This window comes from Mytilus californianus, unplaced genomic scaffold (genome assembly GCF_021869535.1).
Source record: "Mytilus californianus isolate M0D057914Y unplaced genomic scaffold, xbMytCali1.0.p SCAF_7, whole genome shotgun sequence".
Lineage (NCBI taxonomy): Eukaryota > Metazoa > Mollusca > Bivalvia > Mytilida > Mytilidae > Mytilus > Mytilus californianus.
In genome coordinates, this window is record NW_026262723.1 from 21,182,543 (window position 1) to 21,206,491 (window position 23,949).

The window sequence follows — 23,949 nt, forward strand, 5'->3', positions numbered from 1 at the left end:
CAGTATTTTTTTGTTTTTAAAAGAAATGTTCAGCACTTAAATTCCGGTATGCATGGCAGGTTCTATTCTGTAGTAAATGATTTCAAATGTGTTTAGAGACCACAAAAGTTTGAAATTTTATATTTACACATCTTCACTAGTCAGGAACAATGATCAGTTCCTCTCCACTTTACTATTGGCGGACTTAACATGTATTTTGTAATTCATTTTCATCTTCAACTATTGAGACACTGAGTTTAATCCCTAGAATTTCTATGTAATATGTAACATTCATAATGCGAATGTTCTGAAAAACAAAAATTAATACAAAACAAAATAACTCTTAAATGCACAAAAGACAAATTGAACAGGAACATATCTTAATCCCCCATAGTAGAAATGCGTCCAAAAAAGGGCTTAAATGATTGGCAAAAACTATCCTTAATCGACTGAAGGTGAAATGTTCATATGATAACCAAAAGATTCGTGCTGAGCTATTATTTTTGGACTGTTAGACTGATATGTTGATGTGATTTTCACAGAAAAAATGGGTCCCTTCTTAAGATGACAAATTGAGTTTTCATTCTTCCAACACTTAATCAAGTTGGCAGGCAATATTCAACAGAAAATGCTTGACAAATATGTTGAGGTAATTTTCAAAGAACTGGTTTCCCTATTCTTTATTACATAGGCTGTTATACTTTTGCCTTACAGTTAACTTTTGTATACAGTATCTGAGGCAAAGGAATTGATAATGCATCTCAGCTGGTGACCATGCACAGTTCCATTTCTCATCAGCACCTAACCTATGGAAAAAAAACTCATCAAAAATACTTGGCTTATAATTTTATATGTCCGACCTGCGTTTTCATCTACAAAAGACTCATCAGTGACGCTTGAAAAAAAAAAGTTAGAAGGCCAAATAAAGTACTAAATTGAGGACCCAAAATTGCGAAAGATTTTGCAAACTACAGCTTAGGTAATTTATACATGGGGTAGAAAATCCTTAGTATTTCTAAATCGATGTTTTATTATCATAATATATAAATATGACCATATCAATGATATTTTATGTGTCTTTGTCAACACAGAAGTGCTGATTACTGGGCTTGTGATACCATCGGGGAGGACACCTCCATCAGCAGTGCCATCGACACAGTGGTTGTAAAAAACTCAACCAAGATACTGTGCTTATAATTTTGAACGCCAAATGCGCGTTTCGTCTACGAAATACCCATCAGTGACGCTCGAATTAAAAAAGTTAAAATACCAAATGGGGTACAAAGTTGAATAGCATTGAGGATCAAAAATTCAGATTTTTCCCAAAACAGTTAGGGTATTCTATTCCTGGGGTAGAAATTCCTTAGTACCGGTATTTTGAAATCCAAAGTTTTGTAAACCAATTATTTTTAAATGTGACAATATCAATGATATTTAATGTCAAAATAAAGTACGAAGTTGAAGAATATAAGGGACCCAAAAATTGAAAATTCTTAAAGCTTTTGCCAAATAGAGGTAAGGTAATCTATTCCTGGTGTAGAAAATGCTTAGTATTTCATAATTCAAAATTTTGTAGGCAATTAATCTTTAAATATGAGCATATCAATGATATTTAACGTCTGGCTACACAGAAATGCTGACTACTGGACTGGTGGTATCACCGTGGAGGAAACCAACACCAGCAGTGACATCGACAAAGTGGTTGAAAAATATTCATCAAAATACCGGTCCTAATCTTGTACGCTGGTCACATGTTTTGTCTAAAAGACTCATCAGTGATGCAAATCAAAAAAAGTTAAAAGGCCAAATAAAGTACAAAGTTGAAGATTATAAGGGACCGAAAATTCCCAAGGGTTTTGCCAAAATGAGCTAAGGTAATCTATTTCTGGGATAGGAAATCCTTAGACATTTTATGTCAACACAAAAGTGCTGATTACTGAGCTGGCAATTCCTTAGGGGAGGAAACTTCTCACAACAGTCACATCTGCCCAGTAGTGTAAAAAACTCATCAAAGGCATCAAAGATACCAGGCTTATAATTTTGTACGTCAGATGCGCATTTCGTCTACAAAAGACTCATCTGTAACGATCGAATAAAGAAAGTTAAGGACTAAATGTAGCACGAAGTTGAAGAGCATAGGAGACCCAAAATGCCGAAAGGTTATGCCAAATACAGGTAAGATTATCTATTCCGCAGATAGAAAACATTAGTATATCGATAATCAATTTTTTGTAAACAGCTTATTCATAGATATGAACATATCAATGATATTTCATGTCAACACAGACTACTGACCGGGTGATTCCCTTGAGGAGGATACCTCCATCAACAGTGGCTAACTACTGACCTGGTGATAACCTCGAGAAGTAAACCTCCAGCAGTGGCAATGAGGTTTACAAGTATTGATCTACAGACTTACAAATTCTATGCCTTCAATCGAAAATTAGTATTTTTTAATAAATTGATGCAAAGTTGGTGTAAGCCTACAATCAGCTTCAGGTGAAGAACTTGTTAATGTGAAACGAATATTAACCTCTCATGTGATAAAAACTTATCAAAGATACCAAGTTTGTGATTTTGTACGCCATACGCGCGCTTCTTCAAAAGTATTTAAAACCAGTGCCACTCGAATAAACATAGCGTAAAGACGAGATAGAACGACATACTTGTTGAGAATACCGCGGGAGTTAAGACGTCGCGTTTTACCAATTGTATCTTGGGTTGACGTCAATGCGGGACGTAGCCTTAGCAGCTCGGATATATATGAAGTAAACGTTAAACTGTATGGTTGTGTTCTTTCTGTATAACGATAGTTGAGTTAGCCCCGACATTTATGGTGCCGTAACCAAAGGATTACATCGAAGATGGAGAAGTTAAAGAATGTAAGAACTGGAAATAGAAGTGCAGTGACGAGACTTTTCCGAAAATTCTAGGAGGCGATGGAAAACATGGGCTTCGACAGAGATGAACTACTTGCAACATACGATAGTCTTACGCAAAAGAAGAAATTGTATGAAAAACTGAACGAACAGATATTGGAAGCAACGGATTCAGACAACGTTGAAAGTGAAATAGTAGATACAGATGAGTATTCAAATAATTTAGACACTAAACTTAGACATTTTCGTAATTTCATACAAATTGGTCAAAACCGTACACCAAGTTCCAATGTAACACAATCTTCATATCAAGTACTCAATGTAGAAAGCCCTCCTTTCCGCCCGGCAAATGTTGATAACTTTCAAAACACAACACCACTCTATGCTTCATCCGCCGTTCAACCACAGACAAGCTACAATGACTCTGATACAGGTCATATTGCTCCACAAAATATAGCTAGTACTAGTAACCATCGTTTACCCAAGTTATCACTACCGAAGTTTAATGGCAACATTTTAGATTGGCAAACGTTTTGGGACTCGTACGAATCTGCTGTACATTTCAATCCTACTTTGACAAACATTGAAAAATTTAATTATCTTAAATCGCAACTTGAAAGCGAGACATTCAATATGATAACTGGATTTGCGCTTACAAATGATAATTACATGGAGGCTATAAATGTACTCAAGGAACGGTTCGGACAAACACACAGAATTACGGAAGCCTACTTACAAGCTCTTTTAGATATTGCCCAACCACGACACACCTTGTCAAGCTTAAGATTATTTTATGACCGATGTCAAGCCTACGTAAGAGGTTTAGATTCGCTCGGACAACCTGAGACGTCACATGGAACTTTACTGGTACCGATTATCATGAGAAAGTTACCCAGTGAAATCAGACAACGCTTAGCCAGAGAACACGGACCGTCTAGTTGGAATTTGAAAGACCTGAGAAGGAGCATATAGAATGAAATTCAAATCATGGAGGTAGGACAAATACAGGTACATATCTCAGTCAGTTCGCAACTGCATCTACATGTACGTTTCATACAGGAACAGAATCATCGCGAGAAAACACATCACACAACGCGAAAAGTCAACCCCGGAATATTACGGAAAGACCATGTGTTTTTTGTAAAGAGATACATGCACCAGTACACTGTACCAATGTTAGTAATCATAAAGCTCGCATGTCTATCGTAAAACGTGATAATTTATGCTTTAATTGTTTAGGTAATCATTATGCCAATGAGTGTCAATTGAAACGAACGTGTCGACACTGCAACCAGAGACATCATTCCAGACTTTGTAGTGCAAGTAGCAATGTTAACAGCGAAGGTTTAGCATTCATTACAAGCAATACAAATAAACAGATTCAATCTACACCCGTCAATCTTATAAATGACATTGAAAACGAGGAAGATACTAAAGTTTTGCATTCATTGACACAGATGCGTACAAATGTGCTACTGAAAACGGCTGTAGCTCCTGTATGGTCAGGTAATATATGTATGGATACGAATGATTTATTTGATGAGGGTGCACAAAGATATTTTTTAAAAGATGATCTAGCGAAGAAATTGAATTTGAAAACTGAAGGAGCTGAAGTTGTACACCTATCGGCATTTGGAAAGGACAACACAAGTACGAGAGAACTACGCAAAACTACCGTATTTGTCGAAACCGAAAATAGTCGTAAATTTCCTATTGAAGTCCTTATTGTTCCTACTATAGCAGTTCCAATACATAATCATATGCGGTACGTAAACCAAAATATGGATTATATCAAAGGATTAAGACTCGCTCATCCAGTTACTCAGGAATATTCTTTTGAGATATCGTTACTTATTGGTGCCGACTACTATTGGAACTTTATCGAAGACAAAGTAATAAGAGGAGACGGACCGATCGCGGTTAAGTCAAAGCTTGGATACTTACTATCAAGAAGGGTACGTTCATCTACGACATCCAGCATCTTGAACGTACTGGTTTCGAATAAATCAGAGGAATTTGGCTTAAAAGAAATTATAAAGGAACAGACACGTCGTGGATTTATCGAGAGAGATGAGGAAGCAGAACCGACAGGGAAAATATTAAAAGATGGACTGAATGATACGTATCTAATGAACTGTTGTGACTTAATATGGACCTTACGAAAATGTTTGATTTATTGACTTACTTTCAAAAACCTATTATATGATACTACTTCATTGAAAGAAGGAACAGGTGCATGGAAAATATAGACATACTGTGATTTGTGTATACGAGATAGAATCATTGTGATTTAATTCGAAGATAACTAATCTGGAAGTTAATGACTGTGCTAAAGTTATTAAGTTCAAGTTTTAGATTTGATAGACAGTAATTTTAATTTATTTTTACTTTATTGTAATTTAATTTTAATATTTACTTTTAGCGGCCCGGAGAATGTTGAGAATACCGCGGGAGTTAAGACGTCGCGTTTTACCAATTGTATCTAGGGTTGACGTCAATGCGGGACGTAGCATTAGCAGCTCGAATATATATGAAGTAAACGTTAAACTGTATGGTTGTGTTCTTTCTGTATAACGATAGTTGAGTTAGCCCCGACAATACTAAGCCATATTTCTAAAATTTAAGATATATAACACTTTGGACACAACCATCCATAAGTAACACCAATGAGCGAGATATTGATGACTTAATGAAAGACAACTCAACTGTCTCAAATGCATTCAAACCACACTTTGTTTTTATACTAAAGCAAAATAAGACTAATTTTATCCGGAAACATGCAGTATATGTTTATTAAAAAGCAGAATATATTCGACTGTAGAGGCAAAGAAATGTTGAAATTATAAAAAAAAACCGGATCACAATAAAAATGTCGACGAAAAGGCTTGGTGACAATTTACACGAAGCACAATCACTTTGGAAGCTGACATGCGTCGTCTTCAAATTGGCGCCGATATTCAAACTACTTCAACCTTTTGATTTGGGAAAACTAACGCCTAATATATTGTCAAAAAGGTGAAAACTTAGTCATTTTATGAAGATTTTTTTTAATGAGACGTGAATAGCAAGCGTTAAGTAAGTTTAAAAACAAACTTTAATCTCCTTTTTTGAAAACTTCACACTATCTTAAATGAAACACAAGTAGTTATATAAATATATCACAGACAATACGTCCAATCACATTTACAACTCACAGACTTTTTCTCCTGCAAAGCAGCTGTTTTAACGTCATTCAAATCACTATACAGAAAGATGAGCATATTGTAACCATACAGGTATATTTACTACAGGCTACCATTTTGAACATTCTTATAAAAATTACTCATCATCGTTTGGAATTGTAATCCAGTATTTAGGATCGGTTTTTGTATCTCTACTTCTTGTTGATTGTTTAATCTTTGATTTTGTGTTTGCATCAGTAAAAAATTCCATGTCTAATTTTCCTTCGTATTCTCTCGTTCCATCGAATATTTCTGGTTCTTTATTCCTATTACGCCGACGCGAACGCTTCTTTCCGGTTCCTGTTGCAGAATCTTTCGTCAAAGGTACCAAGGTGTTACCTCTCCCCTGTATTGTTGCCATCAGAGCAGGATTAAGCATATCACTTGCTAGCAGTTCCGTTTTACTTCCTGAACTCATTGCTTGCCAGTTTTGAGAGTGAGAAATATCTGCTGACCCTTCCTTTCCGTCATCCGTTGGCCGAACTGCTTTGGCAACTTTCTTGTGATATACTACAAAAACGATAATAATCACAATAATAATCAGCAGGAAAACAACTGCAAGTATGATGACAACCAACTTCAAATTACCAGAGTCTTCCTTCACTGATTTTCCTATAGGGGGAGGTGTTACCGATGTATCATTGCCAAGGGTGACCAAAAGTGTAGCATCATCAAAAAGCTGCTTAGTTGAATCTTCTGTTGCCTATCAAAAAAGAGAGACAGACATGTCCAATTTATAAATCCACATTAGAAAACAGAATTGGAAGAAGTGAAAACTTAAACCAAATAGGAAATGAAACTGTAAGACACTGATGACCTACTTTAGAAACAAAATTTCATATATCTTCGATCGTTAGCTGTTTGTGTCGTGATTTGTGGACTTGTTTGCGTTTTTTTCTTTTCTTTCTTTTGACTATATGGTGTTTTCTCTCTTTGTAGTGAGATTTAATTTGTTGTTGTCCATTGACTTACGTGGATCATGGGAAAATTGTATTTACGTTAATTATGAATCTACATGTAGTACTATTAAATTATAAAAAAAAAAAATTCAAATAACAATTGATTAGATATTTATGGTGGTACCAAACACCTTGACTAAAATCAATTAAACTCGTTTAATTTTCATAAAATTTTGACAAAATATTATTTTGACCCTTTGACAAAAATGTAAAAATTTCAAAAAACAACACACTTTATATCGGAAAAATTTCATTGGGTACATAGCAGTTTGACAAACACTAATTTTGATAATTGAGAAGCTAAATATTTCAATAACAATAGAACGTGATTAAAACGTTCAGCTGATTTTTAAAGAGTATCTCCCTGTAGTGTTGTATGCCACCTTAAAACAGCAATATTACTAGTAAAAGGTAAAATCATGTCAAATGTTTCATTCAAAGTCAATTATCTTTGAAATGAATATAGGTTCATATCATATTTGAATTGAAAAATATATAACAATTCTTACACTTAACAAGTGAACATCTCCCATCACGCTCATAATACAGACAATACAAATATCAAAATTGAAATAATCGACTATTATAAATACCTTTATAATAAGTACACCAGTACTTAGCACATTCAAAATTTGAGTGATGTTGCCAGTTCTGCTGTCTATTGAGAATGAGCTCCAATATATATATGGCACTTAAAAAGAATATAAAGAAATTGAAAACAACACGTTATACATTTCATGCGCTCGAAACGGTTTTATGGATTTACCTTCATCAGGAACGCTCAAAGCAAATATTTGAAAGCCAAGGAAGAATAAGGACCGAAAACGTTGAAGAGCTATTAACCAAAAAGGATCTATAAAAATATAGCCAAATCCATCATAAGGCCAACTTTGCCTGAGGGAGTTGAAACCTTAGTTTCTGTATAATTTCAAAATTTATAAACGGGCAATTTCAGATAGTATGTTATAAATCATGTCAGTACCGAAGTACTGACTACTGAGTTGATGATACCCTCGGGGACTGATAGTCCACCAGCAGAGGTATCGACCCAGTGCTGTTAAAAAAATTGAAAACAACACGTTATAAATTCCCTGCGTTCGAAGCGCTTTTCTGGATTGACCTTCATCAGGAACGCTCAAAGCCGAAAAAACTGGATTTAATATTTTGATACTACACATGCAATAGAAAAATAAGCATTCAAATCACAGCGAAACTGTAATATTTTAGTGTTTTGTTCTGGTTTTCCTAAAGAATGGATAGGAATTAAGTATTGACATTTTCCCGCATTTCACTCGCGGGATCACCGAGTCAAAATTCAAAAGTAATCCAAATCTTGAAAATTTGTATATCAAAGAATTTACGTGATTTGAAACAAAAATCAGCAGTCACCAAATCAAAATGCTATTCAGTGTTATATTATATTGCTATGGAGACAGTTTTGAAACAATAGTTCAGGTTTGAAAGTTTATATTAAACTTCAATCCAAAGGATTTTGTTTTATCTGAAAGACACACATAGCTTGAATTTCATTTTTTTTTGTTTTTGTTTTTTTTTTAATGTCATTCTTTTCTATTTTTGAAAATTAATCACTCTAAATTCGCCAAAATCTTTTTAGAATTGTAGATTTCAGCAATTTTGGTCACTTTTCTAGATATACTGAATTACAATTGTCGTAACTACAATCCTGTCCCCATGCCCCCGAATGTGACCTACCGAATTAGACTTATCACAGGGTTTGTACTAACATGAGTAACACGACGTGTGTTACATGTGAAGCAGGATCTGCTTATCCATCCGGAGCACCTGAGATTATCCCCTTTTTTAGTGATGTTCGTGTTGCTCAGTCTTTAGTTTTCTATGTTGTGTATTGTGTACTGTTGTTTGTCTGTTGGTCTTTTTCATTTTTTGCCATGGCGTTGTGTGTTTATTTTCGACTTATGAGTTTGAATGTCCCTTTAGTATCTGTCGCCTCTCTTTTATGCTATCAAAATCTCAAAGTATGCATCTGAAGCTGTGATTCAATAATATGTGGTACATATTTAAGTTTGGCCAGCATATAGAGCAAACACAAATCAGGAAAAGATGGCTCTGTGCTTTGTGCGATAGCGTAATCAATGAATTTAAAGTTATTGTTTTCTTTTCTTGTCTGTCCACATACATACATATGCATTTCAAATTTGCATACTAAAGTAGAAGAATGAATTTGAAAACTATCTAATTCCGCTACGATTTATTCATATATTGATAAGATTATGTCGTTATGCTAAATTCAAATGAGTTAATATTTGATCACAGAGAATGCCCAACATTTATAAGGATTGGGATGGAATATAATACAGTCATACCTGGCTCCAACGTGTAGACGATAGAATTGTTGAACGAATCTGGATCTTTTGCCAAAACTTTCATAGGTTTAATTCCTAGAACTCCCTAAAAGGAAAAAAATCGACATAACTGTAAAGATAACAAAGAAGCTGGAATGGCACTTTGGGGAGGTCGGGATGTGTTTCCAAATTTTTGGCCTTTCCACCTTCCAATTTTAAAACCAAAATAAGATTACATATTTCATTTCGTATCAAACTTTAGTTTTCTATCCGTTTTACACTTTCCATCACAAATTTATAAAAGTAATTTTCTTCCAAAGACTATAAAAGAGAGACGAAAGATACCAAAGGGACATTCAAACTCATAAGTCGAAAATAAATTGACAACGCCATGGCTAAAAAAGAAAAAAGACCAACGGACAAACAACAGTACACAAAACACAACATAGAAAACTAAAGACAGGGCAACACTTAGATATTACTTATGACAACTTCAGTCTCAAGACATGCCACGGGGTTAAACAAGTTAATGAGTACCTAGCTACATCTTTAAAATGTTACTAGACTTAAATGTATGTTATAGCAGTATTGAAATATTTGAATTGCCATAACTTTTCTTTCGTGGTCCAAATTAAAAGAAAAATAAACATAAAAGTTCCATTGTTAAGGAAGAAATACATCGTTATACTCTACTAAAGTATAAACTCACTCTATAACCAGCCTGTGTGTTTGTTCTATATTGAGCCTTGCATGGTGGCACACACATACTGAACATAGGTTTCTGGTCGTCCACATCTCTGATGGTGATTTTCAAAGTAGTCCACGACTTTAGATATGTGGTATCCTATTTTAAAGTAGTATATCAAGTTATTTAACTAATTTATTCTTTCTGAAGTCAATCATTTTAAAGATGTAAACAATATAATCTTATCCAATACAAAAATCGTATCCCGATGTTCAAAATTCAAATTCAAAGTTTTACATGTCTTCCTTTTGGTATGCACATAAGTTATTTTCTTGTTACTAAATATTAAATCGCCAATTTTAAATTGCAGCATTAAAATTATATATGTATAGGGTCCGAAAAAATTTGTTCTAGACACAAGAGAAAGCTTGTTTTCTCCTTTTTACTTAAGCTCGTAAAAACAGTTTTATTTTCCAACAATTAAATGCATCCATTTTCTCTTGCCAATTCTTGCATTTAATTTTATAATATTTTGAAGTTTTAAGTGATATATATCTATAGCTTATACTTTCCTTGTTGATTTGAGATTAATACGAACAAAAATAAAGTAAATTTAAAAGAAAATAATATTATGAAATACGTGTTGAAAATGTTGATTTAATTTCCAATCATTGATATTTTACCTCTGCTGTTAAATTCAGCATAAAATAGGTTGGTTTGCCTCTACTATACAAATCGTCAAAATCTATTGATTTCTTCAGGGTAACAAGTCCGCTAGATGAAAATTTGATTTGAAAATATTCCCTGCCGTCTACACTCTGAATAATACAATAATTATACAAGATAACTCACAGTCACATATCCTGAAATCCTGTCAAAATAGTTTTTTTATGTTAAGCATATCGGAAAGTATTGTACTTCTTATATGAGGCAAATTGTAAGTACACAAATAATGAACATGTGCGATGTCCTTTTTGTAGGACAGCAGGGGTTGAGACAAGCGTATGATTATCAAATTCCTCTTATTTGACACTAATTTTCTCAAATCCTTCCTTCCAATCCCCCAGGTCCTCCCTTTCTTCTTTGCATCCTTCTCGTTTTCTTCGACTTTTTGTTTTAAGACCTCCTTGGTATCGTCTCACTCATTTTTGCAATACATGTCCCTATGTATAATATATCTTTCATCTCTTGTTATAATCTTCAGATGAGCTTGTGAACTACGATCTATCTAAGTTCGACAAGTCTTCAAGATCTCTTTTAATAACATATAACGAAATTGTTATCTTAACTAAAATGTACAAAGGTTGCGTAAAAAAACCAAACAGACAGTGCACAACTTAATTAAATGTACTATACACAATCTAAAATCCAGCAAAGTAACGAAATAAGACATACCGGCTGCACTTTGTACGGTTCTATATAAAAATTAAAGCCGCCATTTCTACGAACATCACGATCTTCTACATGTTCTGGAACATTAAATATGGTTGTTCCATTTGGCTTGTCCTGCAGAGAAAAAGTTCAGTTAACAGAATCGACCCCTTGTATGTACTTGCTTTACATTCATTTGTTAAAACTCTTTTTAGAATTACCATTCTCCCTCAGCTGACAAAACTTCTATTTCAATGGTAAAATGTTGTATATTACCTGCCCTTTTACCTCGTAAGCAGGCAAATTTTTTGGTATTTTTTGCCATAGTTCATTTATCTATATCACCTAAGTTTACTCAAATAAAATCCTTAAGTCATTTAGTTGGTCGTGCCACTGGCTATTATGGTATACGTATGAATTTTGGAATAATGCATGTGGAATGGCATATAATTTCCACTTGGGAACTCTCTGGTCTCACTATTTGGATTTTACACGGTCTTTCCTTCTTTTATTCTCAGTTTTGTTATGCGTGTACATAGACAAATTATTTTTAAAGCTGGACAGTGGTTCTTTTGTTTTGTTATTTTACCACTGTCACAGATTAGAGAGGGTTGAGCGTACGTAAACATTTTCAAATCCGCCCTATTATTCATGTACCTAATACAAGTCAGGAGCCTAAAATCAAGTGGTTGCTGTTTGTCATATTTGTTTTTCGTGTATTGTGTTGTCAATATCAGGCCTTTGGTTTCCTCATTTGAATTCTTGCACATTTTGTCATGTCGGTGACTTATATAGCTGACTATACGGTATTGGACTCACTCATTGTTAAAGGCGTACGATGACCTATAAATGCTAATATCTACTTCATTTGGTTACTGATGGAAAGTTGTCTCATTGGCAATCATATATGACTTTAGATTTTAATATATAATTGTATCTTGCTTGTGTACGAAGAGTCACTGTACTTGAACGCCACATCATAATATAATAAAATAGTCTAAAATGTATTAGACTTAGTATACATTTGTAAGTAAAATATACAGTTATTTCATTATTGGACTGTATTCAAGAGACAATTATAGATGTACAGACACTTTTTGTTCAAAAAGTAAGAACATACCTCTGTCATATCTATATTGTATGGCCTGTCCTTGAAATAAGGTGGAAATTCATTCACTGCATCAATCAGAACCGGTATCTGCATGACGGATAAGAAAAAACATTATCAATACAGATAAATTCATAAAATCATAAAATCATATTATGCAGATCCAGCTTACAATGCATAAAAAAAGGCAAACATATACTAATGTATTAAGAGTAGAATAGTTTTTCATAGCGATGATAAATTAAATTTAGCACGGCAAATATGTCATGCCGGCATAGTCAGGACGAGAATAAGCAAATAAAAATCATTTAGACCGTCCAAGAGCGAGACATTTTGATTGCAACTGTGAACAAGAGGCTCTCAAGAGCCTACATTGCTCACCTGTAATTTTTTGCTTAAATCTTTCATCAATGATCAATATTTTTGCTTTTCAATATATATTAATGAGTGGCTTAAAAATGCCATTTAAATGTTCTTTGTATCTGTCATATTTTCTTCAATAGCAAAAAGTGCATTTTACCCCTATGTTCCATTTTAGCCATAGTGGCTATGTTTCTTGACGTACAAGGAAATAAAATACAGAATTTATACTACATACTCTAAAACTCATTCAGCCCAAGTTTGGCTGAAATTGATTCAGCAGTTTCAAAGGAGAAGATTTGTAGATCTTACTTTGCTGAACATTTTTGCTGTTTATCTTTATCTATAATAATATTCAAGATAAAAACCGAAAACTGAAAAATTTCCTTAAAATCATCAATTCAGGGGCAATACTAAAAATCAGATACCCGATTTAGCTGATAATTTCAGGGCAGGTAGACCTTGACCTAATGAATACTTTTACTTGTTGTCTGATTTGCTCTAAATGCTTTAGTTCTTAAATATAAGTCAAAAACTGCATTTTACCCTATGTTCTATTTTTAGCCATGGCGGCCATGTTTTCTGAGGAAACAGAAAATAAAACACATTCTTTATTCTAGATAACCTAAGAATCATTCAGCTTAAGTTTGGTTTAATTTGGTTCAGTAGTTTCAGAGGAGAAGATTTTTTAAAGTTAGAAAACATGATAAACAAGTTGTGTAAAATTGTCCTTAAAGGGCAATAACTCCTTAAGGGGTCAATTGATAATATTGGTCATTCAACTTATTTGTAGATCTTACTTTGCTGAACATTTTTGCTGTTTGCAGTTTATCTTTATCTATAATAATATTCATGATAATAACCAAAAACTGCAAAATTTCCTTAAAATTACCAATTTAGTGGCAGCAACCCAACAATGGATTGTTAGATTCATCTGAAAATTTCAGGGCTGATAGAACTTGCCCTAATGAACATTTTTATATCATGTCAGATTGCTCTAAATGCTTTAGTTTTTGAGATATAAGCCAAAAACTGCATTTTACCCCTATGTTCTATTTTTAGCCATGGCGACCATGTTTTTTGACAAAACAGAAAATAAAACACAAATTTTATTCTAGATACCTAAGGATCATTCAGCTTAAGTTTGGTTGGAATTGGTTCAGTAGTTTCAGAGGAGAAGATGTTTGAAATAGTTTACACCGGACGGACGACGACGACAATAGACGACGACGACGGACGACGACTGACGACGACGGACGTCAAGTGATGGCAAAAGCTCAAATTTCCTTTGGAAAGGTGAGCTAAAAAGAGAGTGAAAAATACCAAAGGGACATTCAAACTCGTTAAAGACTAAGCAACAACACAAACCCCGCAAAAACCGGGGGTGATCCCAGGTGCTCCTGAAGGGTAAGCAGATCATACTGAACATGTGACACCCGTCGTGGTACTCAAATAAAATATGTTGATACGTTATGTCAAGTGATTAGGCATCATGTAATAGCAGATTGGTAATCTACTATAGGATTAAACGCCTAAACTGGACCAAGTCACTCACAAACAAATAAAAGTCCAAAAGGACTTTTATAATATGTTTGTGAGTGACTTGGTCCAGTTTATACACCAATAAATACCTTTAAAAATGCTTTTAATCCTTATAGTTCTTTCAAATTTGAGATAAGGAATTTAGATTTCCCACTCGTAACCTCCATCACACGTAAATTGTATAGTTGTGTCATTGAATTGGCCTGGCGCATGAATAGTTATTTTGGTTAACGCAAAAAAAATGTACTCCATAAATTTGCTATCTGAGAAAAATAAACTACAAAATTATCTTATTATCATTCAAATGAATGTTTTGTGTTTATTATTTAATTAAACGATGAACGCGAAGTGAAAATAAATATTATAAATGTCCACACGGTTTGTGTTATTATCGCCGTCATCTTGTTTACATTGATTACGAAAAGTAGTTCCGCCAACGTTGTCTATCGAAAAATAAATAACTTCAAGAGCCACTACCGGAAGCCCTCTCGACCAATCATATAAACTATTCCGTAATATGCAAATAATATACGAATTATTCCTAAATAATCGTAAGACATCACATTATTCATTAACCATCGGTCATGTAAATTTTCTAACCCTGCAACTTAACCGAACTGCGAAATTTTGAAATTGAAACACTTTTTTTTCATGACAAAGGATAGAGAAGACGTCACCTACATTAAAAACAAAACAAAAGCACAAAGAACAACACTAAAAACTAATGCAAGAGCAACACAAACTCCTTTTAAACAAAACTACAAAACTAGGGGTACTCTCAGGTGCTCCGGAAGGATAGGCAGATCTTGCTCCACATGTGACACCCGTCGTGTTGCTAATGAAAGTACAAGCCCGGTGATACTTCTAATTCGGTAGGTCACATTCGAGGAAAAGAGGACGTGATTGTGGTTACCACTATTGAAAATATCCGTCGTCTTCTCTGAAACAGATATTTCATAACGGTCAACCAACTCGTAATGGTGTCCGTATAATTTCGAAGGGATGATTTCAACTTCACCACTTTGAACTCTTGGTTTAATAGCTTCCTTGTAAGAGCAAACCTCTATCAAGGTAATCATGATAGGAAATGTAAGATTTGGAATATCGTATCAACTGGGATATATATACATTAGTATCCCATAAAATGAGAAAAAGAGGGTAAACTGGATAGGATGAGTAAACTTTAACTAGCAATAGGTCGCTTTCTGACCCCTTGCCGCGTTATTGCAGTCAATTTTCTTACAGAAAGCATTAAACTCTCCGAGCTCAGGTATCCTTATTCTCTAAAAGTGTAACTGCGTATTTATGCATCCATGCAGCGCGCTGTAAAATGGACATTCCCTTAGCACACAAGTCTTAGTGCCAGACTGGAGAAGTACAAGCGACTAAATATGTATGCCCCAGTCAATACTTGTAATACCATGATACGAACATTGTATTTGCACGGACATGAACCAACAGTCTTAGGTAGAACTATGTTACCATTTATTGTGTTTGCTTCTTATCAAAATGACTTGGAGAAATAATGGTAAGGTACACACTAAGGAGACAGCAACATAACAAAAAACAACATTGGAATACATGTTGTGACCTTTAAAGATATAGTGTCAAACAGGTTAAATTGTATTTAAGTAAAAGAAAAAATAACAGTAAAAATACAACAAAAACAAACACAGAACTGAGTAAACAAATTGAGACCTTCCCTGCCTTTGATATAGTTTTCGGTAGCCAAATTAGAAAGCATAAAGCAAAATAAAACGGTGGTGTTCAACTACATTTTCGAGTCTTTTGACGAAGAAAACACATTGCCAAACGTGATTTAAAGATCCAGTGACTATTCCTACAGGTGTGTTGTTATATGTAAATCATTTGCATTCTATTTACCTCTCTCTTATCATATTCTGAACACTTGAACTCCAGTTGTATAGAACTAATATTAATCTGAAAAAAAAACCCATAACATATCCAACTTTAAAAATATTTCAGTATAACTGTCAGAAAATTTTACAAGAAAAGTGCGACTAGAGAGAAGAAATTAGAAAAATAACAATAAACAGCAGTTTATAATTATAAAAATAAACAGTGCTGACATTTCCGTAATGTACATGTAATATTGTCTCATATGCATGACAAAATAAAGAAATAACATTTCTCATAAAGTTATTGAAACCGACGTGTTAATTTGGCTTAACTGTACAGTAAAGTTTGTAATGACGATATATAAAGCTCCCTTCAACGATGCATATCCGTATAGAATTAGTTCCACCGCAGATAAAGTACATTATCGGAACATATCAAAATTTTTAGAACAGAAAAACGAAGTTTGTCGAGCATACTAATAGTTACTCACATACACCAATAGCTATGGATATAAAGACTATTTCCCTTTTGTTGGTGCAATACCATGACATACCACATTCTGTATGTGCCTGTCCGAAGTCAGGAGCCTGTTGTTCAGTGGTTGTCGTTGGTTCATGTCTGTCATATTCGTTTTTCGTTAATTGTTTTGTTATAAATTAGGCCGTTAGTTTTCGCAATTGAATTGTTTCATATTTTCCATGTCGGGGCCTTTTATAGCCGACTATACGCTATGGGTTCTCCTCATTGTTGAAGGCCGTACGGTTGCCTATAATTGCTTACATCCACTTTATTTGAATTTTGGTGGATAGTTGTCTCATTGGCAATCATACCTCATCTCCTTATTTTTATATTAAAGATTGTGCTACATATATATGATAAAAACTTACACGAATATACTTATTAAAGTCTTCCAAATCAAGCTCCTTTGTAACATAAAAGGATAAAATGTTTGTTTCATTATTCGCAGTTAAGTTGAAAAATGTGCGGACATATTCTCTATTCCGTTGATTTGAAGTTATACCGTTTAACTGCTTGACTTCCAAATTCCAATTACCAGTTTCCGAAGAGTTGTAACTAATGTTAAACTGAAGACCTGTATGAATAAAAAAAATAATGTTGCTTAACGTTATCAATGTACAAAAAATGAATATAATATAAACTAACCGATAACTGATTAAATGGTGTTTTGCGAACCAAAATTGTCGATTTATGCTCATATAATGTATACATCGGTTCACGTACATCAATCAATCAAATATTCCATTCACAAATGTAATTTTGACGATCACCTTCTGAACATCGAATATATCAATAAAATGTGAAACTTAAAAATGTGAAAATTTACATTGAGACATTACATCTATATTTTTAATATTATTTGCATGAAAATTAAGCGGTTAAAGCATGAAAATTGAGTTAAATCTTAAATTGCGTAGCTTGTATGTACATAAACACATTTATCATTACAAAAACAAGGTTTTAACTAGTTATATTGCCTTGAATAATATATGGTCAGATATCTATAACTATGACTAAACTTTCGTACATACCCGTTTCAACTTCTTTGAGTCTTATTTGGTAATGAATTTTCGCCAGCGTGTCTGAACAGCTTGAACTAGTAACTGAAATTTTTTACGGTACTTTTGATATATATTTAATCGTTACAGATATTCCAGCAATGAATGATAAAACAGGAAAATGTGTGTTCTTTCTGCAAATTTTCCTTCATAATATAGATTGTTCTGTAAACATCTTTCATGCATGTCATACCTCTTTCCTTTCCCAATGAGGATTGGATCCGTTCATGCAGGTAACACGACATTCAAAAGTATACGCACTCCTAACCAGAAAAAGGTTTGCAATGCTTAGACGTGTATTGTAATATCGTCTGATGAACATTTAAAATATATAGTTTTGAGTGATTATGTGGTTTCCGTTTAATTTGCGAAAATTGATTTAAACTGGTGAAGATATTGGAGCGATAATTATCTATGTTTTCTTTCTTCTGTTGTCTAAATGATATCGGGCATCGCGTTTTATTATCAAGTTTCAGAACTGCAATTGATTTCTGTACTATAGATGCTCATACATCAAACTGATTCTTTATGATGCACGTTATCAAAAATAGCAAACTTCCTCTAGCAAGGTAAAAGGCTAATTTCAACCCCTTTTAAAAAACATACATGACTACAGATAATGGATGGAGAGTTGTCTCATTGGCATTCATACCACATCTTCTTATTTATAAAGACTACAGCTAAAGATTCTTTAATAGATTGCTGTCTTCTTAACTTCCAGTGGCAAATATTCCATGCGTATTTAGGACAATAACAAATAAAAAAATTCAATAGGTAAGGTCTACATATTTGATCATCCGGAATGAAGGCTCATGATGAAGGGCAGACGTCCGGAATGAAGGCTCAGGATGAAAGGCAGACGTCCGGAATGAAGGCTCAGGATGAAGGGCAGACGTCTGGAATGAAGGCTCGGGATGAAGGGCAGACGTTTGTATTGTCACTGGAAAATGAGAGTAGTTTGATTGGTATAGAAATTTTTCACAGCATCGGGTCCATCAAGAGTGATTACAATAGTTCTTTAACTTTCAGAAAGCTTTACATTCTCTGTATCCAAGGCATCTGATTTAACGTCCCTATTCCTATTGAACGTGGCTGTGTATCTATTCATCCCGTACAACCAAAAAAATGTCCCTCTTCAGCATCGTTTTGGAGAAGCCCATGCATGATATTTATTATATCACCAGTCAAACCTTTGGGTTATTCAGTTAAAGATGTCATAATGTATTTAATTATGTTTTCTTTGAACAATAAACTTGTAGCAATTTTAAATCATACTATACAGAAAAATATATTTATAGGTTTAGATGTTTAACTTATAGTGAATTGTTTTAGATTATAAAGACCAAAAGCTTAAAACAACAAAGGGGTTTTGATCAAAATTATATTTAAGTCCTTCTTAAAAATAAGATAGATTGGTCTTCATTTGATATCAAGAATGGGGAGATTGATGTGTAATTTAGCGTTTTGAAATTATAACACATATTTCTTCTGTGAGAAAAAAACCGATGGTGAGAAATATTATAATTTTTCAACTAGTTGTGGATAATTTAAAAAAATATTTCATTAAATTGTTCATAAACTAATATAGTTATTACGTTGGTTGATTTGTCTTGTTAGGTAATAATTACATAGATGTTGGTCCCTCAATTTTTCACAAGAAGAACAAAATTAATGCAATCAACATGAATAATCAGATCAAGAGTTTTGCGTTTGGGCCCTTTAAAGTAAATGAAGGCCATCATTATTTTGATAGTACATGTAACAATACTACGCACTGAGTCTGGTCATCAACTCAAACAGTATTAAAAAGAATAACATAGGCAATTTAAGTCCGACATACGAACTTTGTTTGCAATTAACTAGAAGGAAAAAAAACGTTTGGAACATCGGAATCAACTTTATATTCAAATAAACTATAAAAGATACCTGTACCAATACACATAAAAAAGCAGAATTTTTACACGAATACCTACCAACATCTATAAAAGCTAGTCCAGATAATACGATGCAGAGTAGTATAGTCATGTTGGCGTAACAATGTGTCCATGTGAAATATCTACAAAGAAAGGAAAACAGTTCAGTATTTTATATTTAGATATTTATGAAAAAAATATGAAAAACTTAAATGTCCAGTTAAAAAGTTCCTAAGTCGTACGGTACGTGTTTCTGGAATTATCTCCATCAGGTGACGCTATGACCAAATGTGTTTCAAGCCATAACATGAAATGGTTGAGAGCATTAAAATCAGCAGGACCTAAATAGAAACGCCTAATGTGTTCAAGGTCAACTTTGCCAGCTAGTATTTTAATTTAATACTGACTTAAGCATAATTGCTTTTTAACAGGACGTTATGACAAAATATATCACTCCTTGAAATCCTGCCAAAACTTTAACATGTTAAACTGGTTCTTGGGCAGATAAAAAAAAACTTGCAAAAGCAATAAAGTTTTTATATATTTTGAAAAGCGAATACACAATGACGAGACACTTCATATGTGCATTGTCACTTTGTGAACTAGAGTTTCGTTATGAATGTATATATGGGATCGAATTTGAACCTAATTAAACATGTTTCTAACATACGAAAGTTTTAATCAGTTTGATATAAATGTTTGTACAATTTCACTTTGGAAAAGTTATTTGATACTAAAATGTTAATCCTCGTTATCTTATTTACCCAGCAAATATTTGGTAATGTAAAATCATATAAAAACTCATAATGACAAAATAAAAAAAAGGAAAACTGTTGTCGAATGCATTGGTACTTGGGGACAGGACAATTTGTTAATGTATATTATCAGTGACCGCTGTGGATAGTAAATTATGAATTGATAGTAAATAGCAATTACATGCTTTTCTAATATATTTATGTAAATATAACACAGAAAAACGCAAAAGTAATTGAAATAAAAAAAAAAAAAGACGGATTTTGGAAAAAAAGGGGGAGGGCTAGAAAAAGATTGTCCTATCCCAAAGTACCTATGATCGAATGGAGATTTTACTGTCCAAGATAATTCCGATGAAAAAAAAACGCAAAAATGAAAGAAAGGGGTCGTAGTTATAAAAAAAGTTTGGCAGTTTAGTTAAAAATTTCATACCGACTTTGGAAATATAGATAATCCAATGATACATATCATCTATAACGATACCATTTTGTTAAATATTCTCATCTTTGAAAAGGATTACTTGGTAACACTTAGCAAATGTGTGTAAAATTTAGTAGTTTAGAATACTTTATATATGTATGAATCATTTAACAAACAAAAACAAAAAAAAATTCGTTTGTGACTCAAGCACATTAGCGATCACCACGCACATTTCTATGTACAAAACGTGCAAAATGTCTTATATACCTATATCAGTTTATGGAAAATGAATCAGTGTAATCAGGGGGTCTAGAGGCGGCCCCGAAGATGAACAATTATAGTAAAATTCTTATTGAAAACAAAATATTTTATAAAATCATTTGTAAGTACATACTTACAATGCTACACTGGTGCTACGCCACTGTATATAATATTTACAAGCCAGAAAATCAAAATCATTTTAGAATGACAAATCCATCAAAGGAATACTTAAAGTTTTCGAAATAGAAAAAAATATGCAAACCTTTGCCATAATAATAAAACTAATTTTCGAATAAACTTACAATCAATATAGGTGGGAAATTCTTGAAGGACAAGAAATTTCACGTCTGAATAAAACAGACTTAACAAAAAACCAAATACTAAAAGTAAAAAAATAATTAAAACATAACTTCTTAAATTAAGCTTACTTGAATAAATGGACGAAAAAAAATCTTCTTTGATTAAAGGTTATCCATATTTTACTCAAAACATAGTCAATCCTGAAATCCGTCAATCTATAGTTCCTTTACCGCCAACATGACAACATTGGAACGCGGGACTATTGCCAACACATTTATCCAATTTGACAAATTTTCTTTTCTGTTAAATCCTATTTAAATAGAAATATTTGTATTATTTTATCACATAACATAACGACTACTTTCAAAAAAGATAGAGTTCTGTGTCCCAGGTATTTTGTCCTTTGATTCCGTCGTTACGGGGAGATAACTTTTTATAAATTGAAGAAATAACGTGTTTTGTCAAGTTAATTATTATAAAATAGACAAAAAATACAAAAAGTCAAATTTAGAATTTTGCAAATGTATCGTTTTTTAATCTCTACGGAAAAACATATATAGGCGTAGTCTTAAAGAAGGACAGGTAGAAATTAGGGAACTCGTACCTGGATATATGAAATATCGGAAAAGATAAAGAAATCAATACCTTGATAATATCAAGTGGCATGGTTTGATTAAATGGTAAAAATGTTTGAAAAACGTTTAGATAAAGTTTGTTTAATATTATAAAATTTACATTTGAAGGAACTGTATTTTAATTACGACCAACAACTCGAGTTCAACGCTGATCAGAAAAAAAACATAACAAATTTAAGCTGTGTAAAGACCAAAAATATTCAAACTATGGTCAATGTTCAACGTTTGTCTGTAGATATGATGACATAAGTGACATGACACGTTTTTGGATATAGATTTGATTTTTACAAGTTATTGACAAACAAACATGCTGATGTAACGTACACAAATCTGTCTTTAAGATAACATGGATAAGACGGGCATGTTCACGCATCCACTTACAATGTTATACAAATTATAGCATGCACTTTGAATAAAAAATATAGGCCGTCATACAATTAATGATATAAAAATTCACCCTATCTACTATGTTGTGCGTTTTGTGCCTGTATCACATCAGACTATACCAAAAAAGTTAAATAACAAAAACAAACAGAACTCCAAGGAAAATTCAAAACGGGAAGTCTTTTATCAAATGGCAAAATCAAATTTAAAGCTTAAACACATCAAACAAATGGAAAACATTTGTCATATTCCTGACTTCTTACAAGCATTTCCTTGTGTAGAAAATGGTGGATTAAACCTGGTTTTATATGCAGCTAAACCTCTTACTTGTCATGATGACCGTCGCATAGAATTCCATTATATTGACAACAATGTGTGATCAAAACAAACAGACATAACATGCATAATAGGTATAAATGTTAAACATGTGTTGTTTGTCTTTGTTTGTAAGTTTGTTTTTCGAAGGAGTCGGTTTTTGGTGGTTGGTATGGGCTGTTGTACTGTCATATATTTTGGTTAATTTAATTTATTATACTTAATGTCAAAATGCCAAATTTTGATTGGTTAATACGAGGGAGATAATTTACTCTATCCCATAGCAAATACTCTATCACCATTCACGGAGACAAGATTTTTTTAATACACATAAAAATAAGTAGTAATATGATTGCCAATGAGACAACTTTCAACCAGAGACCAAATGACGTAGAAGTAAGCAAATATAAGTCAACATACGGCCTTCAACAGTGAGCAAAACCTGTACCGCATAGCAAGCTATAAAAGTCTCCGATATGACAAATTTTAAACAATTAAACGAGAAAACTAATGGCCTGATTTAAGTAAAAAACAATAAACAAAAATGATATACAGCAACAAACGACAACCACTGAATTACAGGCTCCTGACTTAAGGTAGGATCACAGAATGTTGCAGGGTTAAACATGTTTGCCGGCGCCCAACCTTCCCTTCACATGGAACAGTAATGTTACAGCACAAATGAGAACAAACTTTAAAAAGTGCTGGACTCATCCGATCGATACAACGCACAAATCAATTAACACAAGCACAAAAGACACAAAGTACAGATATGAAAGTACTCACAGTTACTGAAAGCTAGTTTAAAGCAAATAATGCTCTTTTTTTATTTTTTCCCTTATGTCATATAGAAATAAGCACTTTTGTTCACTGTTCTGAAACGGACGATAAGAGATAAAGAAATCTAAAAACAATACATTTATTTCATATATACAGAAACTATGACGTAGATTTCAGTTAATGTCCTTGATCACAATAGAAGATGGTAAAACCTTCTCCATACTACAGCTATATAAGCCATGATATTTAACCAAACTCAAATTGTATGTGTCAAATCTACTAGTGGTTTTGCGATTTGTATCTGATATTCATGCGTAATGGAC

General features: G+C 33.2%; 1 protein-coding gene across 1 annotated transcript; it reads right to left on the bottom strand.

Annotated features, from left to right (window-relative positions):
* Window positions 1–5,885: 5,885 nt before the first annotated feature.
* LOC127707868 (uncharacterized) lies at window positions 5,886–19,915 on the bottom strand. Its single transcript, XM_052212614.1, has 11 exons — window positions 19,839–19,915; window positions 17,839–17,910; window positions 17,176–17,381; window positions 16,313–16,369; window positions 12,539–12,616; window positions 11,443–11,553; window positions 10,731–10,865; window positions 10,072–10,206; window positions 9,384–9,468; window positions 7,632–7,729; window positions 5,886–6,782 (listed from the first exon to the last, which is right to left on the bottom strand). The coding sequence occupies exons 1-11, from the start codon at window positions 19,888–19,890 to the stop codon at window positions 6,177–6,179; spliced, it is 1,635 nt and encodes a 544-aa protein (XP_052068574.1). The 5' UTR covers window positions 19,891–19,915; the 3' UTR covers window positions 5,886–6,176.
* Window positions 19,916–23,949: the final 4,034 nt, after the last annotated feature.

Bases quoted from the DNA above. Each gene is read 5' to 3' on its own strand.
- LOC127707868 (XM_052212614.1), bottom strand. From the start codon at position 19,890: ATGACTATACTACTCTGCATCGTATTATCTGGACTAGCTTTTATAGAT. The intron at 12,617-16,312 runs GTAAATAGAATG...TCCGTCATGCAG, and splicing joins CAGAATATGATAAGAGAGAG to ATACCGGTTCTGATTGATGC. The intron at 9,469-10,071 runs GTGAGTTTATAC...TTTTCCTTTTAG, and splicing joins ACACACAGGCTGGTTATAGA to GGAGTTCTAGGAATTAAACC.